At 56.0% G+C, this 21,003-nt stretch overlaps 1 protein-coding gene across 2 annotated transcripts in view; it reads left to right on the top strand.

Moving 5' to 3' along the window:
* SLCO2B1 (solute carrier organic anion transporter family member 2B1) overlaps window positions 1-21,003 on the top strand; it is a 29,566-nt gene that overhangs the window by 958 nt on the left and 7,605 nt on the right. The window contains exons 1-8 of one of the 2 annotated variants that reach the window (XM_058825065.1): window positions 4,895-4,906; window positions 5,614-5,691; window positions 9,362-9,499; window positions 9,590-9,752; window positions 11,144-11,371; window positions 12,376-12,474; window positions 12,837-12,967; window positions 17,528-17,636. In XM_058825065.1, coding sequence (XP_058681048.1) covers window positions 5,623-5,691; window positions 9,362-9,499; window positions 9,590-9,752; window positions 11,144-11,371; window positions 12,376-12,474; window positions 12,837-12,967; window positions 17,528-17,636 — 937 coding nt within the window. In that variant the 5' untranslated portion in view covers window positions 4,895-4,906; window positions 5,614-5,622. Of the gene's footprint in view, window positions 1-4,894; window positions 4,907-5,613; window positions 5,692-9,361; window positions 9,500-9,589; window positions 9,753-11,143; window positions 11,372-12,375; window positions 12,475-12,836; window positions 12,968-17,527; window positions 17,637-21,003 lie in introns of those variants that run through there. The other variant, XM_058825064.1, reaches the window with a different exon arrangement.

Raw genomic sequence — 21,003 nt, 5'->3', positions numbered from 1 at the left:
GTTTGGAGCAGCTTGGGACAGTGGGACAGAGCCCCGGTTCCTCCGTGGTTCCTGGCTCCCAGTGTGCTCCCAGTGTGCTCCCAGTGCTTCTCTAGGGATGCTGCTCTGCCCCGTGCCCTGCCCTGGACCTGCCACATGCACCCTGGCTGGAGTAGGTTAAATATTGCGTGTCTTGAGCCATGGTGCGGCTTTGGGGGATGGCCTGGGAGCTCTATTTCCCCCCTCAGCACCTGCCGTTGGCACGGCAGGCTTTGGAAAGGTGTTTTTCCAGGGAAGTGCAGGCAGTGTGGGAGGCAGAGCAGACGGCAAGGGGAATTCCTGCCTTGAGACACGACTGGAACACCACAAGGCTCTGGGGCGCCATCCAGGGAAAACCGAGAGCGAGCGCAGGGCTGGAGAAACCCCAGGACACGATCACGCCCAGGGATGCAGGAAAGGGCTTGTTACTGTCAGACAGCCCGGCTGGGGCTAGCTGTGCCTCCAGCTGCACGTCTGGGCACCTCGGGAATTAATTCCATTTGCACTGGACTTTCTTGGTCCCTCCAAGTGTATGGATCACAGTGCAGTCCATCAATGTTAAATAATGGGAGAAGGACACTGGGTAGTTCCCCCTGCTGCCCAAAATACCAGCGTTTCCTCCTTTTCCTGTGCCAGCTCCAGCCCCCACCAGCTGCTCCAGGCTGGGGCTTCGCTCCAGCAATTGCTCCTTGTCCATCAGCACCCAGAAATGTCACCAGGTCTGTCCCACCCACAGTGTTTCATCTGCTGTTCACAGCCAGCTCCTCTCTTGCTGGCTAAGGAATTTTCTCACTTCTCCTAAGCTCTGCTCAGTTCCCTTTCCTGGCAGCAGCATTTTACTGCCCATCCATCCATCCATCCATCCATCCATCCATCCATCCCTCCCTGTTGCTTGCAGGTGGCCAGCATCATTCCCAGCTCCTGGTGAAGCATGTCGTACTGTCCACCTCCAAAATTTGGGGATGCTCTGGCTGGTAATCCCTGGGTTAGTGTGGAGGGGGTAAAGAGCTGCCCTGGAATGTCCCTTGGAAATAAATGTTCAGGATTGGGGTGCAGCTGCTCCTTGTGGAATACTCAGTGTGAGGAGCAGGTCTGTGCTCCTGGGCAGACCATGAGTGCAGATGGAGAAGCTGGACTTGTTGGGGTTTCTTTTGTCAGAAGTTACAGATAATAAATAGCAAACAAGCTCTGGTTTGCTCCAGGAGGTCTCAGCTCCAGGGAGCTGCTGGGGTTTCCACTCAGGATGTGTGTTCGAGGCACGGGGCCATTGCAGGGGCTCTTGCTCCTTGTTTTGCAACAGCTTCCCCTTCAAAAAGTTCATTTTTCTCACCAGAGGTGTCTGTGTCCCTGGAGCCACTCTGGCTCTGCCCATTTCCTCCAGCTGTTCCTTACACTGCAAACTCTCACAGCTTTCAGGGGAACTCAGCAGAAAATCTGTGTTTTTCTCAGTTTTCACTCCTGTCCGAGCAGCAGTGAAGTACAGAGGGGAAAAAACATCAGGAAAGTATTTATGGTGTATGGAACCCCAAACGGGGGAAGCTGTGGTTTGGGATCTCTTCCCTTCAGGCTTCTCTTGGCAGGTGTTTGTCCACAGAGCCAAGCACTGCCTGCAGCCTGTGGGAAGGCAGATTCCTGCTGGAATTGGGCTCCTCATCCTTCCTTCAGCACTTTGACTCCCACCCAGGGCTGGAGCTGCTCGAGGCAGGAAGGGTTTGCCTGCCAGACACAGGAGGTGGTGCTAAGATAAGAAAGTGGGCACAGGACAAGGCTTTCCTGCAGCACAGCCACATCTGTCCCTCCCAGGCCAGGGGGTGTATTCAGCACCTGCCTCCATCCAGAACACAGGGGTGACTTCTGTGCTCAACATTCTGCATGGAACCGTGGAGGGGAGGAGCAAAACTGGCAGAGCTGGGAAGTCCCGGTGTGGCAAAGCCCACAAAGCCTGGAGCCCCAGAGGAACCCTCAGGTGGCGGCAGGGACGGGGCAGGAGCAGTGTAACGGTGCTGCTGGTCACCCCGCAGGAGCCCCCTCAGCCTGGGTGCCAGGGACAGGCAGGCAGCTCTGGGGGGCCTCAGCACACAGCACGCACCTGGGGAGCAGGGTTCCATCATCCCCCCGCAGAGGGGTACCAGGGCAGGGCTGAGCCTCTCCCTCACTGCCCGTGCTTGCACGTCATGTGTTCCAACACCAGCTTTCCTTGTGCCTCTCATTTTTAACCTCCAGCAATGCTTTCCTATTCTAATTTCTTGTAAGATTTCTGTCATCTGTGGCCCATTTCTCATTGCACAGAGTCACTGAGCTGGGCCCATCTCATTTCTCTTTCTTTTTGCCACATGGTGCAAGGCAGGAGCAGCTCTCGGGCGCATCCCTGCATCCCTTGTTGTTCCCTGCCTTTTCCCATGCTGTGTGTCCACTGCTTTTCCCTTCTGTTGTGTTATAAAGCATCTCTGCACCCACATCTTCCAAGCCAGCTTCCCCTTCACCCCAGGCACATAAATACACAAATTACCCCTTGGTAAATACACACCCTGACACCCTTCCAGCCTCCAGAGGCAGAATTATTCAGCAGAAGGAAGACAGATTCTGGAATATTTGCTGGCATTTCCAGTGCCCTGCTGGGGTTTAATTTGCTGTCTTACATTGGCTGTTATTTACTCACGCTCTGCTGAGCCCAGCGTGTGCCTCTCCTTGCTCAGCCCAGGGAGCAGCTGCTGATGAAGGCTTTGGGAGGAGAAATGGCCTGGGGAATGGGACAGGGTGCTGAGCACCCAGCCCAGACCCTGCTGGCACAGCCAGGACCCTGCTGCAGCTCCCTGAGGGGTCTGGGGCATTTCTGCTGCCCTGGTGTCAAAGCAAGGCAGCCTGGGGACGAGTGGAGCGTCTGAATCAGTGCTGCAAATGGTTTGGGAGATGGCCTCAGATATAGGCAGTGACAGGACAGGGAAAGCTTCCCACTGCCTGAGGGCAGGATGAGGTGGGATTTGGGGAGGGAATTCCTCCCTGTGGCTGCCCCTGGATCCCTGGCAGTGTCCCAGGCCACGCTGGACAGGGCTTGGCAGCAGCCGGGGCAGTGGAAGGTTCCCTGCCATGGCAGGGCTGGCACTGGGTGAGTTTTAAGGTCCCTCCCAACCCAAGGGATCCTTCCCTGCACAGATGGGGGTTATTCCCAGCCTGCAGCTCCCTGCAGTCACTGTCCCCTGGGAGCAGAGGGGAGGTGCCAGGCAGGTGAGGCTGGCATTCCTGGCAGGATTTTAGTGGCATCACCTGGTGTGAGGCTGAGCTCAGATCCCTGGGATTGCCACGCCAGGCCTTTCTGAGGGATGCACTGACCCAGGACAGAAGTGGGAAGAAAACTGGGCTTTGAGGACAAACCCTGCACCTGTAGCTGAAGGAATAACAGCAGGTGATGGATCTGCAACACTCTGAACAACCTTCCTTCCTTCCTTCCTTCCTTCCTTCCTTCCTTCCTTCCTTCCTTCCTTCCTTCCTTCCTTCCTTCCTTCCTTCCTTCCTTCCTTCCTTCCTTCCTTCCTTCCTTCCTTCCTTCCTTCCTTCCTTCCTTCCTTCCTTCCTTCCTTCCTTCCTTCCTTCCTTCCTTCCTTCCTTCCTTCCTTCCTTCCTTCCTTCCTTCCTTCCTTCCTTCCTTCCTTCCTTCCTTCCTTCCTTCCTTCCTTCCTTCCTTCCTTCCTTCCTTCCTTCCTTCCTTCCTTCCTTCCTTCCTTCCTTCCTTCCTTCCTTCCTTCCTTCCTTCCTTCCTTCCTTCCTTCTTTTCTTTTTTTTTATCAGTTAAGCCTTATCTCCCTCTTTATTTGATGTCCTCTCAGCAGGATCAAAGTACTTTTCTGTTTAGTTTCCTTCCTAAGGGAGAGGAGCTGGGTGAGCTGGGCGGGATCTGAGGGCAGGGTTTGTGCTCAGTTTGATCTGCTGGCAAACCCTGGTGTTTGATGTCTCTGCTGAGCACTGCCCGGGGGTCAGGCGCCCTACCTCCTTCCTCCACACATGTAAAGGAGAGCTGGAAAGGATAACAGGGTGCATTCTGGATTTGTGGTTTGCAGGTCTAATGAGGGACAGAGACATTAGAGGACATGGAGCCTGCTTCCAGCTCCATGAGTATTCCCATCCCCGGAAATCCAGGCTCCCTTGGGTTTCCTGCCTTTGCTGTTCCACCCTTTTCCTGCCCCCTGAGCACCCCAGGGGCAGCAGCAGCAGCAAGCTCGGGGCTGTCGATAATTGATCAGGGCTGGAGCCAGGCAGGTGCCTCTGCCCCAGCATTGCTCAGCTGGACCTCCAGGGGCCGGGCAGTTTTTCCTGCCTGCTTCCATCGAGGATCAAACCCGCTGTATTGATCCCAGCCTGCATTTGTTACAGCAGTCTCTCTCAGAAGGGGCTGAGGGCAGCAATCGCGTTCTGCAGAGGCTGCTGTGGCACTCAGGACTCGTGCGGGTCCCCTGTGGAATTCACCTCTCAGGGTTTATGAACACCACAGCGCAGGCAGGCTGCTCCTGCGAGAAGTTACATCAAGCCCGGCATTTTGTTAATTAGTTTGAGGCTGCGGGTCCCCGCTCCTTTGCCTCTCATCACGGGGGAAATAGAATTACACACAGCAATAATGGGAAGCCTTTCACCCCATTTGCTGCGGAGATGAAAACATCTATTAGAATGTGCTGAACAACAAGTTAAAGCCTAATGGCTCTAGCGTGCCTGGGAACAATGCAGCTTCCTGAGCAGGAAGCCTGGCCGCTGAAACCCAACAAAGACATCGCGGGTCCCTGGGGAGGAGGGAAGGAGACCTGCGGGCAGGAGGGGCTGCTGGCTCCCCACGGGCTGGAATTCCATTGCATGGGCGCGTTTAGGTGCTGGCTGAGGGTCCAGAAGCGAGCCTGGAGGGGTAATTCCAGGGGAGATGCGGGAACGCCGCGGTGGCAATGGGATGTGCAGGGATGCAGGGCTTTAATCCAGCAGTGCCCAGCACAGGGAGGGATGCAGGGCTTTAATCCAGCACAGGGAGGGATGCAGGGCTTTAATCCAGCAGTGCCCAGCATGGAGAGGGATGGGAAGGGCTTGCTGAGCAAGGAGCTGCTGCCCCCGAGCCCGGACAGATCCCTCCAGAGGGATGCAGGGAGTCCTGGGCAGGGCAGGGCCAGGACTTTGCGTCTCCTTGAACTTCTGGGGTTCTGCAGCCCGTGGGATCCCTCTGGAAACCCATTTCTGCAGCCCACTGCTCCCCTTCGATTCGCACTTCTCCAGGCAGCTGAGGAGCCTCTGGATGGCAGCACAGCCATCAGCTTTGCCAGCTGCCCTGGCAGAGTTTGCTGCCGGCAGCAGCCGAGGGTGCCCCATCACCCGGGCCATTGATAAGGAGTCACACCGACCCCAGAAGTGTTGCACAATGTTGTCCTTGGCCCTGCTGAGCAGCGTTTCACCTCGCAGCCTCTGGGGTTCACATTTCGCAGGCTGCCTTGTCGCAGGAACAATCGGTGCCCGCCGGGGAGACCCGTGTGCCGCTGTGGGGGTGTTTGGCAGGGCTTTGCCTGCCGGGCAGGGGGGAGCTGAGGCCCGGCCAGGAGCATTGTGCTGATGATTTATCCCTGACAGGCTGACAGCATGACGGGGAGCAGCCAGCCCGACGTGGCCCGCAGCAGGCTCTGCAGGAGCCCCTTTCTCAGCATCAAGGTAAACACCCCCTGCCTCCCCAGCACCCCCTCGGCTCCCCGGGCTGGGAAACAGCAGCTCAGCCCCCTGCAGAGGGCCCTGGGAGGATTTATGGGCACCAGGTGTGCTTGGGAAATGGCCCCTGGGTTTCCCAGGGTACAGGTGCCTTTGGTGTGCAGGTGTCTCCATTCCACAGCCAGTGGTGGGGCAGTGACGTTTCAGTGCAGGTTTGACTCCCAGCTCCTCCAGAGAGTCACAGGATGGGTTGGGATGGGATGGGTTGGAATGGCTTGGAGGGACCTCAAAGCCCATCCAGTGCCACCCCTGCCATGGCAGGGACACCTTCCACCGTCCCAGGCTGCTCCAAGCCCTGTCCAACCTGGACTCTTCCAGGGGCAGCCACAGCTGCTCTGGGCACCTGTGCAGGGAACAATTCCTGCCCAAGAGCCCATCTAGCCCTGGCTCTGTCAGTGTGAAGCCTTCCTTCTAAGTCCCGGGTCCTCCTGGGTTTGGTGCAAGCCCAGGCCCACCATGTGAGGGCTTGAGGAGCTCTGCAGGACCACAGGCTGCACGTGGAATGGTTCCCTGTGTTTGCAACATCTGCTTCTTTCCCTTCTGGCTCAATAATTCCCTGTTACCAATAGTGGCACCCTATCACAGTGCATTACAACATTCAGGGTAGCTGGAAGCCAATTACCTGGCTCATTAGGGAGTCTCACCAGGCCAGAGTGCACAACATGACAGTTGGACCTAAAGGCTCAAGACTTCTCCGTCCCTTTTGTGGGAAAGATTTGGGGTTTTGAGGGTTTTTCTACAAATGCTGGTGCATTTACTCACCCTCCTTCTGTGGCAGGAGCCAAGTGAGTCACTGAGGCAGAGCCTGCACAGAGGCTGGAGACACAGAGCATGGCCTGAGGCTCTTGCCCAGTCCTCTTTCAGCCCATTCAGCTGCTTTTTATCTGCTGGGCTTTGCTTGGTTCTTCTTTACTCCCCAGCAAGTTTATCTCTAGAAATATGGCCCTGCTGATTTTTCCATGAGGAGATATTTTAAAGAGTTCAAAGATTGAAGCATTGAGGGGCAAAGCCAGCAGAATCAAGTTGTATTTTGCTGTACCTGTGATGGTAGATCCCAAAATCCCAGACTGGTTTGGGCTGGGGGGACCTTGCAGACCCTCCTGTCGCAAGCCCTGCCACGGGCAGATGTGGAGGAAGCCCTTGTCACCAAGAGCACAATTGTCCTCAGCACAGGATGTTTTCCCTTTTTCTCCTGGGCTTATTTTTCAAGAAGTCAGGCCGCCCTGTCCGGTTTCTAAATGACTTCCTCAGAGAACAAAACTTGCAGCCCAGGGTTTGAATGGCTCTTGCAGAGCCGCAGAACCATTGCACAATGTGGTTGGATGTGTTTGAAGTGGCTGGAGGACCAAAAATCACAGCACTGCAGTTTTTATGGGTATTTATATCTCCAGAGAGCGTGTCACAAAAACCATGACCACATGTCCCAATGCAGCTGAGGGACATAACCAAAACCTGCCCTGCTTGGCTTCAAGGAGCACTGTGATTTAGATGGGATATTGGGAAGGAATTGCTCCCTGGGAGGGTGGGGAGGCCCCGGATGCCTGGCAGTGCCCAAGGCCACCTGGATGGGACTGGCACAGTGGGAGGTGTCCCTGCCATGGCAGGGGTGGCACTGGATGGGATTTAAGCCCCTCCCAGCCACAGGCCCAGCCAAACTGGTTTTTGGTCCGGCTTTTCCTGCCAGAGCCATTTGCCGTGAGCTCAGCCCAGTGTGCCTGTGCCACGTGCTGAGGCACAAACCCTCTCTGAAAATAGCCCCAGAACGTCCCAGGCACGAGGAGGGAGCGTGGTGGGGACGTGCTGCTGTCAGCTGGGAGCCCTCGGGGCAGAGTTTGCTGCCAAGCTGCTCCATCCACCCTGCAAACACAGGCAGCCCTTGGAAAAGGGCCTTTGCCACACCACCAGGAGTGGAACTACTGGCGTTTCATTCCCAGCTCTGTGATTGACTGGCTGCCTAGGATGGAGGGTGTTTCTCTGTTCCCTTGCACATGTGGGGTGGGAGCAGCAGTGGTTTGGGTTCTCTGAGCTGTTTAATTCCATGGATTAAGGGAAGGCTTTACAAGCACAGCTCAGCCCTGGGGCTGCTCCTGGTGTCCATGGTGTGTCCTGCTGCCTTGGGAAAAGCCTGGTGTCTGCCAGTCCAGGTCACCTGCTGGGCACCACATCAGTCCCGCCAGTCCAGCAGATCCAAAGGCCAGGCAAAGGCTGCTCTTTCTTTTCCTGACAGAAAATGGATGGCTGAGAGCAAAGAGCCCCTGGAGGCAGGACTGGGGTCATTGCCCAAGCCACTGCAGGGCCATCTCTCCTAAAATACCAGATTGCCAATGCACTTGGAGCTGCAGAGGATGCAGGGCAGTGCTGGGCAGCTCTGTAAACCCCTGCAGTTCCAGGATCTGGATGCTCGGGGGGCTGTGTGCTGTGGATGCTGCAATGAGCAGCTCTGGTTTCAGCCTTTCCCTCTGAAGCGATGTGCTCAGCAAGCAGAGCCTGGACACGGGCAGTGACTGGGAGGAACGCAGGAGTTCAGCAAAGCTGACTGGGGACGCTTTCCTTTGGCTGGGTGACACTTTCCCAGCCCAGACACGTTGCAGCCCTCAGTGGTGACGTGAGCCTGGAAGGAGGGGGTCCTGGATGCTGTCCTGGTGTGCAGTGACCTCAGCCCAGCCCTGCCATTCCCAGGGGTTTGACCTTCCCCCTCTCTGTGCTGGGGCTGCTGCCTTGGCTGTCAGAGCAGCCCAGTTTGGCAGTGACCTCACTGAGGCCTGGATCAGAACGAGATGCAGCAGAAATCCAGAAATCCAGGCCAGACTCAGCAGTTTCTCCATGGTGGGAGCTGCTGCAAAACACACAGAGCAGGAGCAGTGCCCCAGCGTTTGGGCACCAGCCCAGGCTGAGGGCAGCAGCTCTGGAAGGAGCCAGGGCATCCAGCCTGTCCCACAGGGAGATGGGTGGGCCGTGTCCTGAGGGTGCGTGACTGTTTGGGCTGGATATCTGAGCTCCTTCGGGGGCTGGAGGGGTGCCTGGCAGAGCCACAAGGCACCAGGAGGGAGGTGGCTTCAGTCTGGAAGTGGAATAGAGCCATGACATTTTCCAAAGGAGATGTGTTTTACATCTAGGGCTTTGTGAGAGGGAAAGGAAAGCAGCCTGAATTCTTGTCCCTGCTGACTTTCTCCAGAGGAGTTGTTTGTTGGTGTGTTTGGCAGGGCTCGTTCCTGTCCCAGAAAAGCTCCCAGCACTGGGATGGCTGTCTGCCCCTGGGTGTTGTGCAACCTCCCTTCTGTTGCTGCATCCGAGGGACAGGGCCAACACAAACAGGGATCATCCCAGCTGAAGCCATGTGTTTGTCCAAAGCCACTTCTCAGCTAAGATATTACAGCCTTCTCGCAGATACTGACCCTGCTGTGATCTTTGGCAGGGGTCAATTCCGTGGTTCTGACCTGACCTCAGGAGATTTCACTGCTGGTAGAGCAGGGGTGATATTTCCAGGGCTTGTGGTCAGAGGTTTAAGTTGGATAATGGTGCCTTTCTGGGGGGGATGCAGTTGGTTGTGCTGCAGCTCTGGGTGACCCTGCAGCTCTGGGTGACCCTGCTGGGGGTTCCATCTCTGTGTTGGCAGTTCTTTGTGTTCTGCCACGGGCTGCTGCAGCTCTCCCAGCTCCTGGTCTCGGGCTACCTGAAGAGCTCCATCTCCACCATCGAGCGCCGCTACGGCCTCTCCAGCCAGACCTCGGGGCTGCTGGCCTCCTTCAACGAGGTGAGCGTGTCCCCAGCCGTGTCCCCGTGCCCCTGGGCGCTGTCCCCGTGCTGCCCTGCCCGGGGACACAGCGCTGCTCTGTCCCTGCAGGTTGGGAACACGCTGCTGATCGTCTTTGTCAGCTACCTGGGCAGCCGCGTGCACCGGCCGCGCCTCATCGGCTGCGGGGCCCTGCTGGTGTCCCTGGCCGGCTTCCTCATGGCCCTGCCACACTTCCTCACGGGGCCCTACGAGTACGACCGCTCCGTGGCCAGTGAGTGCTCAGGAACCTGCTCAGGAACCTGCTCAGGAACCTGGGACACCAGGAGCAAATAGCAGAGTGACAGGATGGTTCGCGTGGAAAACACCGTAAAGATCATCTCGTTCCGCCCCTGCCATGGCATGGACACCTTCCACCAGCCCAGGGGTCCGGGGGCAGCCACAGCTTCCCTGGCAGGCACCCTCACAGGGAGCAATTCCTTCCCAACATCCCACCTATCCCTGCCCCCTGGCAGTGGGAGCTGTTGTGAAATGCCCTTCCCACCAGGCACTGAGAGCTGCAAGCTGTTGGCTTGTCCTCAGGAAATGTTATTTTTCTGAGAATGAAATCATCCCAGCCCTGAGAGGCAACAGCTACTGGTGGAAAGCAGAGCCAGGGGGATGTGGGAACCATGGGAAAGGGCAGGAAAACAATCAAAATGCAGGCTGTCCCTCGGATTCCCCTTGTTTGCTGCACGTCCAGCCTCACCTGCCTTCCCTGGTCTAGCTGGGCTGTCCTTGAGGTTTTAGACCCCACTGGAATATCAGCCTCCCTTGAGAAAGGGTTTAAATCACTCATGTAGGGAACAGGACAGCGTAGGTTTGGGATTTTCTCCCTAAGGAAAATGAAGGGATGGAAACAGAAAGAAAGGAGAAAACAAGTAACTCGCTACCTCCCCAGTTCCTGCCATGAAGTTCCAGCAAACCTTCTAGAAACCTCCACTGAACAGCTTTTGTTTGGCTCACCAGAGGGAGAGCAGCTGGTTCAGGCAACTGCAGACACCAAAGGAAGGCTGAATAGGTGAACCATTGCTGGCTGCAAGCAGGGGCCAGCTGCAACCCCAGCTTGGAAACACTGAGTTGGTGTTTCAGCAGTGCTGCTGCAGGTGGGCTAGAGTCCAAGCGCTTGGAGTTCCCCAGGATCTGGGGCATAACCATGGAAATCCTGCTGCCAGCACCCCCTTGCCTGGGGTTCTGAGGAAGATGAGGGTGCTAGAATCAGCCCTTTCCTCTTCTGAGAAAAACGAGCTCTCATTTCCTGGGTAGCCGCTCACAAACTCTGCAGGTTTGCTCAGTTACCTGTATTGGGCGGTCTGTCAAAGGTTCTGGGAGTGACCTTTGATGGAGAAAAAGCCTTGAAGGCTTTCCTGGCTCATGATCCTGTCTCTGTAAACACCAGTGCAGTGATCTTTGCACTTCCTTGTGTTTTCTTTCACCTGCCATCTAAGACCAGGATAAGGATAAGACAAGGACCGAGATAAGGACATGGAGCTGCTGGAGCAGATCCAGAGCTGGGGGTGTTCTCCTGGGAAAGGCTGCAGGGAGAGCTCAGAGCCTTCCAGTGCCTAAATGAAGAAGTCCTTCCTGCAGACCCAGCTCCTCAGAGCTGTCCCCTTGTCACCTCAGGCACCTTCAGCAACACCACGGACCTGTGCCAGCCCGGGGCCCTGGGCGCTGGGGCCAACCTGAGCGACGCCAGCTGCCCTCCCCACGGCTCCAGGGAGAACCACGAGGTGCTGCTGGTGATGTTCGTGGCCCAGGCCCTGCTGGGCATCGGCGGCGTGCCCATCCAGCCCTTCGGCATCTCCTACATCGACGACTTCGCCAGCCACAGGAACTCCCCCCTCTACCTGGGTGAGGCTGTTCTCGGGCTGGGATAATGGGCATTAATGAGAGCAGGGTTCATTACAGCCCTTCTGCTCTGCCCACGGCCAGGAAGGATTCTGCAGGAAGGGTTTATGCGCTTCGGGCTTGGGCAGGCAGCAGGAGAGCTGGGAAACGCCATTTGGGGCTGAAGCTGGGGGTTTTGGCCTGAGGATGGCAAAAACTCCATATCCTCCTCCAAAGAGGTTTCAGGAAGGACCAGAGGGACAGTCTGATCTCTGTGTTCACAAGTGGCAGCTGTAGGTTTAAGGGGCAGCAGTGGGGACCCTGTTTAGCTGCCAGCAAAGCCAAAAAAACTAAACCAAACCAAACAAACCAAAGAAAGCAGTATTAACCACCTGGGAGAGGGGAGGGTACCCTTCAGCAGAGGGGCTGTTGGAGAACAGCTTGGGCACAGGCCCACAGGGATGTCCCGGCATGGTGGGATGGACAAGGTGGTCCTTGCAGCTCCTTCCAGTTTTCCCAGCCGCTACCTGTGACAGCCTTGAACTGAATGGAGCAGCAAAGGTAGATCAAAAGCAGGTCATTACTGCTGAAAAAAGGAAGCACAGCATCAAGTTTTGTTCTGGTAGATGATCCAAACCCCTCACATGTAAGGTAGGAGTTGAATGTTACATGTGTGGATTTCTTTTATCAGCAATTCACAGAGAAGAGTTCACGCATAACTTTTATCTCCTTCACCTTGTAAAAGTTGGTGTTCCCTGGATTACTGATGCCAAGGGGCACCTCCTGTTCCTGGGAGTACTGCAGTCCTTCTGGGAGGCTGAGTGTCAGGAGAGGTCTGAGCCAAAGGGAATTCCACGTGGGAAAGGAAGGTGGGGAGCATGGGGCTGTTACTCCTGGAGATGGGAAAGCTGCCAGGGAAATGGGCTGTGCTGGAGGCAGGTGCAGCAGAGCCTGGTCCCACCCTGAGGCCCCTGTGTCCCCCAGGTCCCTTTCCCAGGCTGAGCCCTCCCTGCTCTCGTGCCCCACAGGAATCCTGTTCTCCCTGACGGTCGTGGGGCCGGGGGTGGCCTTCATGCTGGGCTCTGCCATGCTCAGGTTCTACGTGGACATCGACAAAGTAACATCAGGTGAGGCACCACAAGTGCTGGCACAGCTTCTGGAGCAGGGGTGTTCCAGCCTCCTGGGGGTTCTCTGTGTCAATGGGGCAGAGTGGGCATCCAGCACATCCCCTGTGCCTGCTGTCTCCATCCAAAGGGGCTCTTTGGACGCCCTGGGGGCGGCAATGAAATGGGGCAGAGACCATGAAATGTGATTTAGTGGTGGGATGAGCAGGACAAATGCTGCCCAGGCCCCAGGACTGATGGTCCCAGGCTGGGAGCCACCACCTTGGGGCTGGTTGGTGCTGGGGGTGGCAGGGGCCAGCCTTTGGTGCACTGGGTCCCTGCTTTGTGCCAGCACGGTCTGATGCCCCTCTCCTCTCCTCTTGCAGCTGAGGTGCAGCTCACCAACAAGGACCCGCGCTGGGTGGGGGCCTGGTGGCTCGGCTTCCTGGTGGCCGCCAGCCTGGTGGCCCTGTGCGCCCTGCCATACTTCTTCTTCCCACGGGAAATGCCTAAAGAGGTAGGAGAGGTTCTGCACACACACATACACCTCGGTAGGGCTGAAATGTCTGCCTCAGGAACCAGAACCGCTGAGAGTCCTGTGCCTTGGCGAGGATGCAGTCCCAGACTCTCATGTTTACCAGAGGTTTGCCAGGGGAGGTGAAGGGCACCGGCTTTGTCCACCCTGGCAGCTTTTGTCCAGGAGAAATCACTACCTTTGGAGGGGGAATCGAAATTCCATCAGTGGGCTCCTGGCAGATGAGGACAGCTCTTCTACAGCAGAGCTGGGGAGCAGGGCAGGGAGTATCTGAGCAGTCCAGAGCTGCTCCCCAGGGCGTGACACAGCTCAGGAGCATCCCAAGCGTCCCGGCTGTGCGTGGCAGCGCCTCGGGAGCAGCAGAGCAGAACGAGCTGTGCTGGCAGAGGAGCTGTTTCTGAGGGCTGGGATGTGGCTGGAGCTGCTGGGACACGCTCAGGAGGTGAAGCTGTGCTCCTCTTGGCCGTGCTGGAGGTGGTGTCTGTGCCCTCCACGTGTGCTGCACCTCGGGACAGCGTCGAAACCTCCCTGTCTGAACAAGTCTGCGCAGAGCAATCCTTCATTTCTTCTGACGCTGCCTGAGTCTCCACAGGAATCATTGCAGACTGGGGGTTCCCTGACCTGTTCTGCCAGCTCAGCTTGGGGGTGTAGTGATTTATTGCTGCTGACCTGAGCTGTGAGGTGATGGGGTGCCCTGTGCATGGCAGGAGGGGGTGACCCCAAATGCAGCATGCCTGATTGCTCCTCCTGCAGCCTGGGCTGCTCTCAAGCCTTGGGAAAGGTTTGGGCCAGCAGGCTCGAGGCTCATCTTAGGGAAAAGTTCTTCATTAGGGCTGATGGGAATATTAATTTCATAAACGCCTCTCGAGAGCAGATAATGCACTTCCAGCTAGCACAGCTGCACTTCCTGGCAAGTGCTGCACTCTGGAAGGGTTTAAGGGGGAGCAGGCTATTGATTTTAAAAGGAGCAGGAAGATCTCACCCTGCTCTGCTGGCTGGGATCTGTAGGGAGCATCCCACATGGCTGAGCACCCACGTGTCCCTCTGCAGTATGCGAGTTTCTTGAATTCTTGGATTTCCCCCATTTTTGCATCTCCCTCAGAAAGCTCTTGGAATCTGCTGACAGCTAAAAATAATAGCAGGAAAAGTGAGTAAATAGCCAAATTCTGCCCTCCTTGCAGAAGGGGAGGCACTGGGGCAGCCACACCTGTCCCATGGGGGTATCAGCACTAGCGAGGAGCCCTGCCTACAAATTTCAAATAAAAAGCTCTGCAGAAAGTTTGCCACGTGCTGTTCTGGGTAACACATGTGAGCTGCAGGAGCTCACACTCCAAGCTGTGCTGGAAGTGGGTGTTCTCCTGTGTGTGTGTGCTGTCCTGCCCACAGCACATCCCTTCAGGCACAGCCTGGCAAAGCTCAGCTCTGAGGAGCTCCTGCAGCCCCAGCTGGGATCCCACTGGTGCCCACCCTCCCCAGTGGGCACTGCAGCAAACACTGGGTGTCACTGAGCCCTCTCTGCCTCTGGGGACTGAGCTGCCTCCTCCCACCAGCCAAGACACATCCACGTGTTTTATTCCACGCTGCAGCTTCACCTTTTCCTGATGAATTCTTCCTTTGAAGTCCCTGGAATGGCTGGTGTTAACATTAATGATAGTGTGGAGCTGCTCTTTTGATCTTTTTCTCCTAAATTAGTCGCTCCAAACCCAGAACATTTTTATTTCTCTGCTTTGCTGCTTGTCTGTGGGTTTCTAGCACCAAAGTATCCTGAGTGATCCTCTTGAGGGCTGACCATGGCAAAGCCATGATGTTGTCATGATCTCAGGAAGGGGATGAGAGGATGAGGCTCTTATACTGGACAAACTGGTTTCAGTCAACAGCAGCTTTTTCCCCAGTAATTCCAGTTTAATCCTGCCTCCATGGGCCCAGACCATTCCTTGGAGTTGTGTCCTGTTCCTGTGAGGAACTCCCAGCACGCTCCAGTTGCTGTGTGGCCGCAGTTTAGCTCATGCTTTGCCATCTGCTGGTGTTGCTGCATCCCAAGGCAGGCAGCAGTGTTGTCACAAGATTCCAAAATTCCTGGCACACGGGCTCTGCCTATCCTGCAGCTCTGAGGGTGACACAAAAAGGGACTGAAAGGGGCAAAGCTGCTCTCAGAGACAAAACAGACACTTCCAGGGCACGGTCTGAGGAACAAAGAGGGCCAAGTGGCAGGACAGGCTGCAGGAATCCTGCTCTCCACAGCTGGACTTTCCCCAGGGAGCTCTAAAGGCAGGCACAAACAGCAGCTAAAAATAATCCTCCCTTGTGGTGGGAGCAAGGTGCCCCTCAGCTGGTTATTTTAGCACTCCTGGAAATAGGGTCCCTGGAGGGACCCACACCTGCTGGAAGAGGCATAATGAGGTGTTTGTAGGGAGCCTGACCTTGTCAAAAGGAAAATAACTCTTTCCCAAGCAGTGAGGCTTTACACTTTGTTTGTCTAATATGAAAATAACTTCTCTGACCTTACTTTTCAGCGAGCTGGGAGTGCCAGGTTCTGTTCACAGACAGAGGGAAACTCTGCAGAAACCTCAAAATAAACAAAGAGAACCTCTCTGTCACAGAGCAGGTCATTTATCCCTGTTTCCAGGGGTGCATTTGGATCAAGCCAGCCTGCTGGCACCTCTGGCTGCCCTTCTCACAGGTGCAGAGCAGGTGGGGAGAGCAGGAGCTGCCAGGGAAAGCTGCTTTCATTTTCCTCTCCTACAGAGCCCTGCTCAGCCATGCCCGGGTTTATTCCAGTCTGTGCAGGGAGGTGGGGGATTTCCCCAGGCCAGGCTCAGGCTGGGGATGCTGTTCCTGATGCAGACTGTGAGGCAGCTTCATTCTCCTTCCCCAGAAGCCTGTCTGCCTCCTCCAGCCCCCCGAGGGTGGCAGTGATGCCAGTGGACTCATGGAATCATGGCATGGTTGGGTTACAGGGACACCTCCCACTGTCCCTGGGTGCCCCAAGCCCCAGTGTCCAACCTGGACATTTCAGGGGTCCAGGGGCAGATAAAAATGCAGATAAAATCTGATTGCAGAACCGTCAGATGTAATGAGTGGCAGCAAGGAGCTGAGTCCTTTAAGGATTCATCCAGGAAGATCCAAGTGTGGGGGCATTTTGCAAGCTGAGTTTGTTTCTCCTTGGCAAGATGCTGGGGCAGGGCTGAGCAGCCAGTTCGTGTTACTGCGCCTTCCAGCTCCAGCCTGACAAATTTCTGCTGTGACAATGCCAAAATCCCCCGTGGCAGAGGCACAGCATCCTCCTCAGGGCTTGGGCATCTCTGATGGTGCAGCAGCACCATTCCAGCATCATCCACAGCAAGCAGGCAGGATTCCTGCTTTTCCTTCTGCCCCTGCTTTCCTTCAGCCCATAGGAATGTGTTTCCTGATCCTTTCAGACAGCGAAACACCCTGCCAGGGCCAAGGCAGCACAGGGAGAGGAGCTGCCTCCCTCTGTGAGGGCTTTGCTCCGTGTGCACGCAGCTGAGGCACGGAAACGTGCCCTGCAAGGGTCACACACAGGGACATCCCAGCCTGGGGGACTGGGGGGAGCTGGCTTTTGTCTGGACGTGCAGACTGTTGACTCTCACAAGTACAAACAGCTGGAAGCTGAGGAAGGAGCAGCTTGAATGTATTTTTGGAAAACGCTGCAGTTTCAGAGCAGAGAAGAGCCCCTGTGAGGCAGTTGAAAAGTGAAAGGGGTTTTATCTTTGCATTTGAAAAATGTATGAATGCCTGAGCTGCAGCAATTCAAAACAGGAAAGGAGTTCATTGCCTCTGCCCTCAAAGAGGGCAGGTGGCAGCCCCAGCACAGACACTGTGACCTCGCTGCTGTTTAATGAGCACTCTCATCTCAGAGCAGAGGTTTCAGCCCAAGAGCTGCCGATTCCTCCTGTCCATTACAGCTCTCTAATTGCTGCTCAATGAACTCATTTGCCCAGCTCGGATCAGGGCTGCTGAGCTGATGGGGTGGCAGAGCTGTAAACACTCTGTGGCTTCCCCTGAAACCTCTCTGCCCTGAGCCCTGCCAGGCACAGCAGCACAGCTCCTGTCAGTGCCGGTGTCCCAGCGGCTGCAGTGACATCCCAGCCTGCTCCTGGGGCTCCCCTGCAGCTCCTTTGGGGTCTGAACACACCCAGCAGTGCCCCTTTGGCATTAGAACACACCCAGCAGTGCCCCTTTGGGATCAGAACACACCCAGCAGTGCCCCTTTGGGGTCAGAACACACCCAGCAGTGCCCCTTTGGGGTCAGAACACACCCAGCAGTGCCCCTTTGGGGTCAGAACACACCCAGCAGTGCCCCTTTGGGGTCAGAACACACCCAGCAGTGCCCCTTTGGCATCAGAACACACCCAGCAGTGCCCCTTTGGCTTTCTGTGCCCTGGTGTGGGCAGGGAGCACAGCTGGACACCACAGGGATGGCCATGCTGGGCTGCTGTGTGTCAGGTCTGGGAGAGAAGGGCCAGGGCAGGGGAAGCTGTGGCATGGCGTGTGCAGTGACAGCCTCTGGTGTGTCCCCAGGTGGTAAGAGGGGAGGACAGAGGCAGCAAGAAGAAGGAGGACATGCTGAGCCAGCTCAGGCCGAGGTCCCAGCACACGGAGAGCCTCTCCCTGATGGAGTTCATCAGACGTAAGTGAGCCAGCCCCCTGCACAGACAGCAGCTCCCACTGGGCCACGCCAGGGCTGCAGTGCTGCCAGGGAGCAGGGATGCTCCCCTGGGCTCAGCCCAGCCCCTGGATCAGCGCCTTAGGCTCAGGGCTGGGTTTAAGCCCTCTGCTCCCTGCCCACCCTGCCCTGCTGCACCTCCTGCCAGCCAAAGCACCTGGCCTTGGTCACTCCGAGTGTCACATTCCTTCCCTGGCAGCGCCCCAGGCCAAGCTGGACGGGGCTTGGAGCAACCCGGCACAGTGAAAGGTGTCCCTGCCATGGCAGGGTTGGGATGGGATAGGCTTTAAGGTCCCTTCCAACCCAAATCCTTCTGTGACTCTGTGATCTATGGCTCATGTGGGCAGTGGGAATCAGAGGCCAAAGTCTCACCAGAGCCCAAATGCAGGCAGGAAGGAGGGGTGCTGGCTGTGGGGCTGGAGCAGAGCTGTGGGAAGGGACAGAGCCCTTCAGTCAGAGGGGTCTGGGGACTGCTCAGGCCATGGAATCAGGAATCGGTCCCACAGCAGCACTGGCAACTTCTCCTCCCCAAAAATCCTCATCAGACTCCCTCCTGCAAGGCTGGAGATGCTGTCCAAGGCAGGCTGACCCTGTCCCGCTGAGGGTGGCCAGCACTGCCTGGGGCCAGGGTCTGGGCACTTAAAACCCATAAGGAGATCTGAACCCAGTGCAGTTAAATTGTTTGGAAATGAGTGGGCTCTTTATGCTGGAGGGGATCAGCTGGGCTTCAGTCTGTGGAGGCATCTGATAGTGCTTGGGAAGTTTGGGTTTTTTAAATACTCTGCACTTTGGCAGCCACTGAAGAACAGTGACCCTCTGAAGACACTCCGTGTCAGCTTCCTCCATATTTCCCAACTATTATCCCATCAATTTATGGCAAATTCTCCGTGTTCTGAAGGTCAGTGCAGGGCAGGCTCAGCCAGGCAGGCGTGGGCAGACTTTCCTCCTGCTTGCTGTCAGCCTAATGCTCAATTAGAAGAGGCACTCGGGGGTTCCTTCCCTCCCTGACCCTGTGGCACTGTCATTTAGAAACCTGTGTGCTGGGAGAGGCTGCGTGGGAGCAGATTGATGGTGCTCAGATGGGATTTTCACACCAACCCTCTACTCTGTGCCTCCCAAACACGAATCAAAATGAGCTCCCTGCTCCGGCTGCAGCTTTGGTGCGGGGCTGGAATCAGCGTTGCTGTGTCAGGGCTGTGCTAATAAATCCATTATTTCTCAGGATTTATCCCCCAAAGCCCAGCTCTGAAATAAATGAAGTGTCTGGTTTATGTCAGGAGAGCAGCCTTGCTGAAATCACCGGGATCTCTCATACAAAACTCTTTTTAGAGCCAGGAATGGGGTGGCAGGTAGTGTGTGATGGGGACCTGGGACAATCTGGGTGAAGCCCAAAGACTTCAGGGCTGGCTCATCTGCAAGTCACTGGAAAGACAATTTCCTTCCCATTTCACCACTCCCCTGCTGGTTTTGTTTCCTCTCTCCGTTTCTCTTTTAACTATTATTTTCTGCATTATAATATATTAAAGCAGCCTTTGGAGATGAGATTCTCCAGCCTGAATCTCCTTGGAAGTGCCCCAGGCCAGGCTGGACGAGGCTGGGAGCACACTGGGGCAGTGGAAGGTGTCCCTGCCATGGCAGGGGTGGCACTGGATTGGCTTTAAGGTCCCTCCCAACCCAAACCATTCCATCACTGTGGAGAAGGAAACCCTTTTGCCGTGTCTTCTGTTGCTTTGGGGATACCCAGAGAGCAAAATCACCCCTGTGGTAATTCCTGCCACGTCCTGCAAGCAGAGCAAGGGTGGGCTGGAACTCATCCATCCCACAAGGAGCTCCTGGGAGCCCCTGAGCCTCCCTGGGCAGGCTGTGAGGGGCAGCTGCAGAGCCCTGGAGGCTCTGTCGGGGCAGGGAGGGCTTTGCCAGCCCAGCAGCAGCACCAGGACGGGGCTGTGTGCAGGGTGAGGGTCAGACCAGGCTCTGGGGACGTTCCAAGCACTGGGGATGTTCCAAGCCCATCATGGAGCTCTCTCTGGACTCAGAGCTGGGCACTGATTTGGCCCTGGCACAGACACTCTGTGTGGCACCAGCTTACACCCTGCTCCTCACACTCACAAACTCCTCCCAAATTCCTCCTGCTGCAGCATCAGGTCTTCCTGCAGTAATGGAAAATGTAGGATTTAGCTTGCCTGAAGTCATTTCCATTGCTAATTTCCAGGCTTCTGTTGGAAACACCTGGGAGGATGTGCAGATTCTGCTGCACATACTGGGAATTAGCCCATTGAAGGTGATCTTCAAAGCAATTGGAGCGCTGCACTCGTGACTCGTTTGTTTCCCTTATGGTCCCCAAAGGCAGTTTCAAGGATGGTTTTTGTTTATTATTTTAAAGTTTCCACTTGTTTTCCCTGTCTGCCCAGCTGCTTCTCCGGAGCTGTGAGGAGGATCCAATTAGGGATTGCAGAGGGTGGAAATCTTGCTTGCTCCCACCATGAAGTGGAGACCTCAGCTTTTCACCTCTGATTTGGGGTGACAGAAGGCTTAATTACAAAGATCAGAGACCTCCAGGGAAAAGGAGTTTTTGGTGAAAGATCCTCCACAAAAGGCTGGATTGGCTCTCAGGAGATTTTTCAGCCAGCAAGCTGAGGTTTCCCATCTGCAGCATAGCTAAGGAATTCGGGGAATACTCTTCAAAAATCAGTATTTGTAGTGGTACTTGAGAGCAAAACCATCTCCCCCCGTGGGTTGACAGTGGTGTAATGCAGCTCCTTCCCTCCCTGCTGCCTGCCAGCCTGCAGAGGGTCAGCATTCCAGGGTCCTTGTCCATGCTGGTATGCCTGGGCCCCTCCAAGGACTTGCTTTTGTAGCTCCCTATGATTTTTGGCTGCTTGCCTGACCTGAGGGCAGAGTGCTGAGCTGGAAGGGGAGCTGGGGACGTGGGGGACCCCACTGCACCCTCAGAGAGTCCTTTTGCTCTTCACAGAAGATTTAGGACAGCCAAAACCCGTCCCCATCTGGGGCCAGCTCCCAGACAAACCCCAGGGAGATGTCCCCAGCACCGCTTTGCTGGAGCAGATAGAAAGATTGTCCCTCTTGTTTGTCAGTGCTGAGAATTAGCACCATTAATTGATGGCAGTCCTCTGCATTAATCCTCGCTGCTAATTCCTTATCTCTGCTCCAGCATATTGGCTGCCCTGGCCCTCATCTGGGACACTCATCAGCAGTTTGTTTGGAAGTTGCCCTTTGCTGCCAGCCCGAGCAGGGGGAGGCACAGGGGGAGCAGCAGCAGAGCAGAGAGGGGCTCTGGGCTGTGCAGGGAGGGGACATCGCTCCAGCAGGG

Source organism: Ammospiza caudacuta, chromosome 2, assembly GCF_027887145.1.
Source record: "Ammospiza caudacuta isolate bAmmCau1 chromosome 2, bAmmCau1.pri, whole genome shotgun sequence".
NCBI lineage: Eukaryota > Metazoa > Chordata > Aves > Passeriformes > Passerellidae > Ammospiza > Ammospiza caudacuta.
The sequence above is the reverse complement of the archived record's forward strand: the minus strand, read 5'-3'. Positions and strand labels throughout refer to the sequence as shown.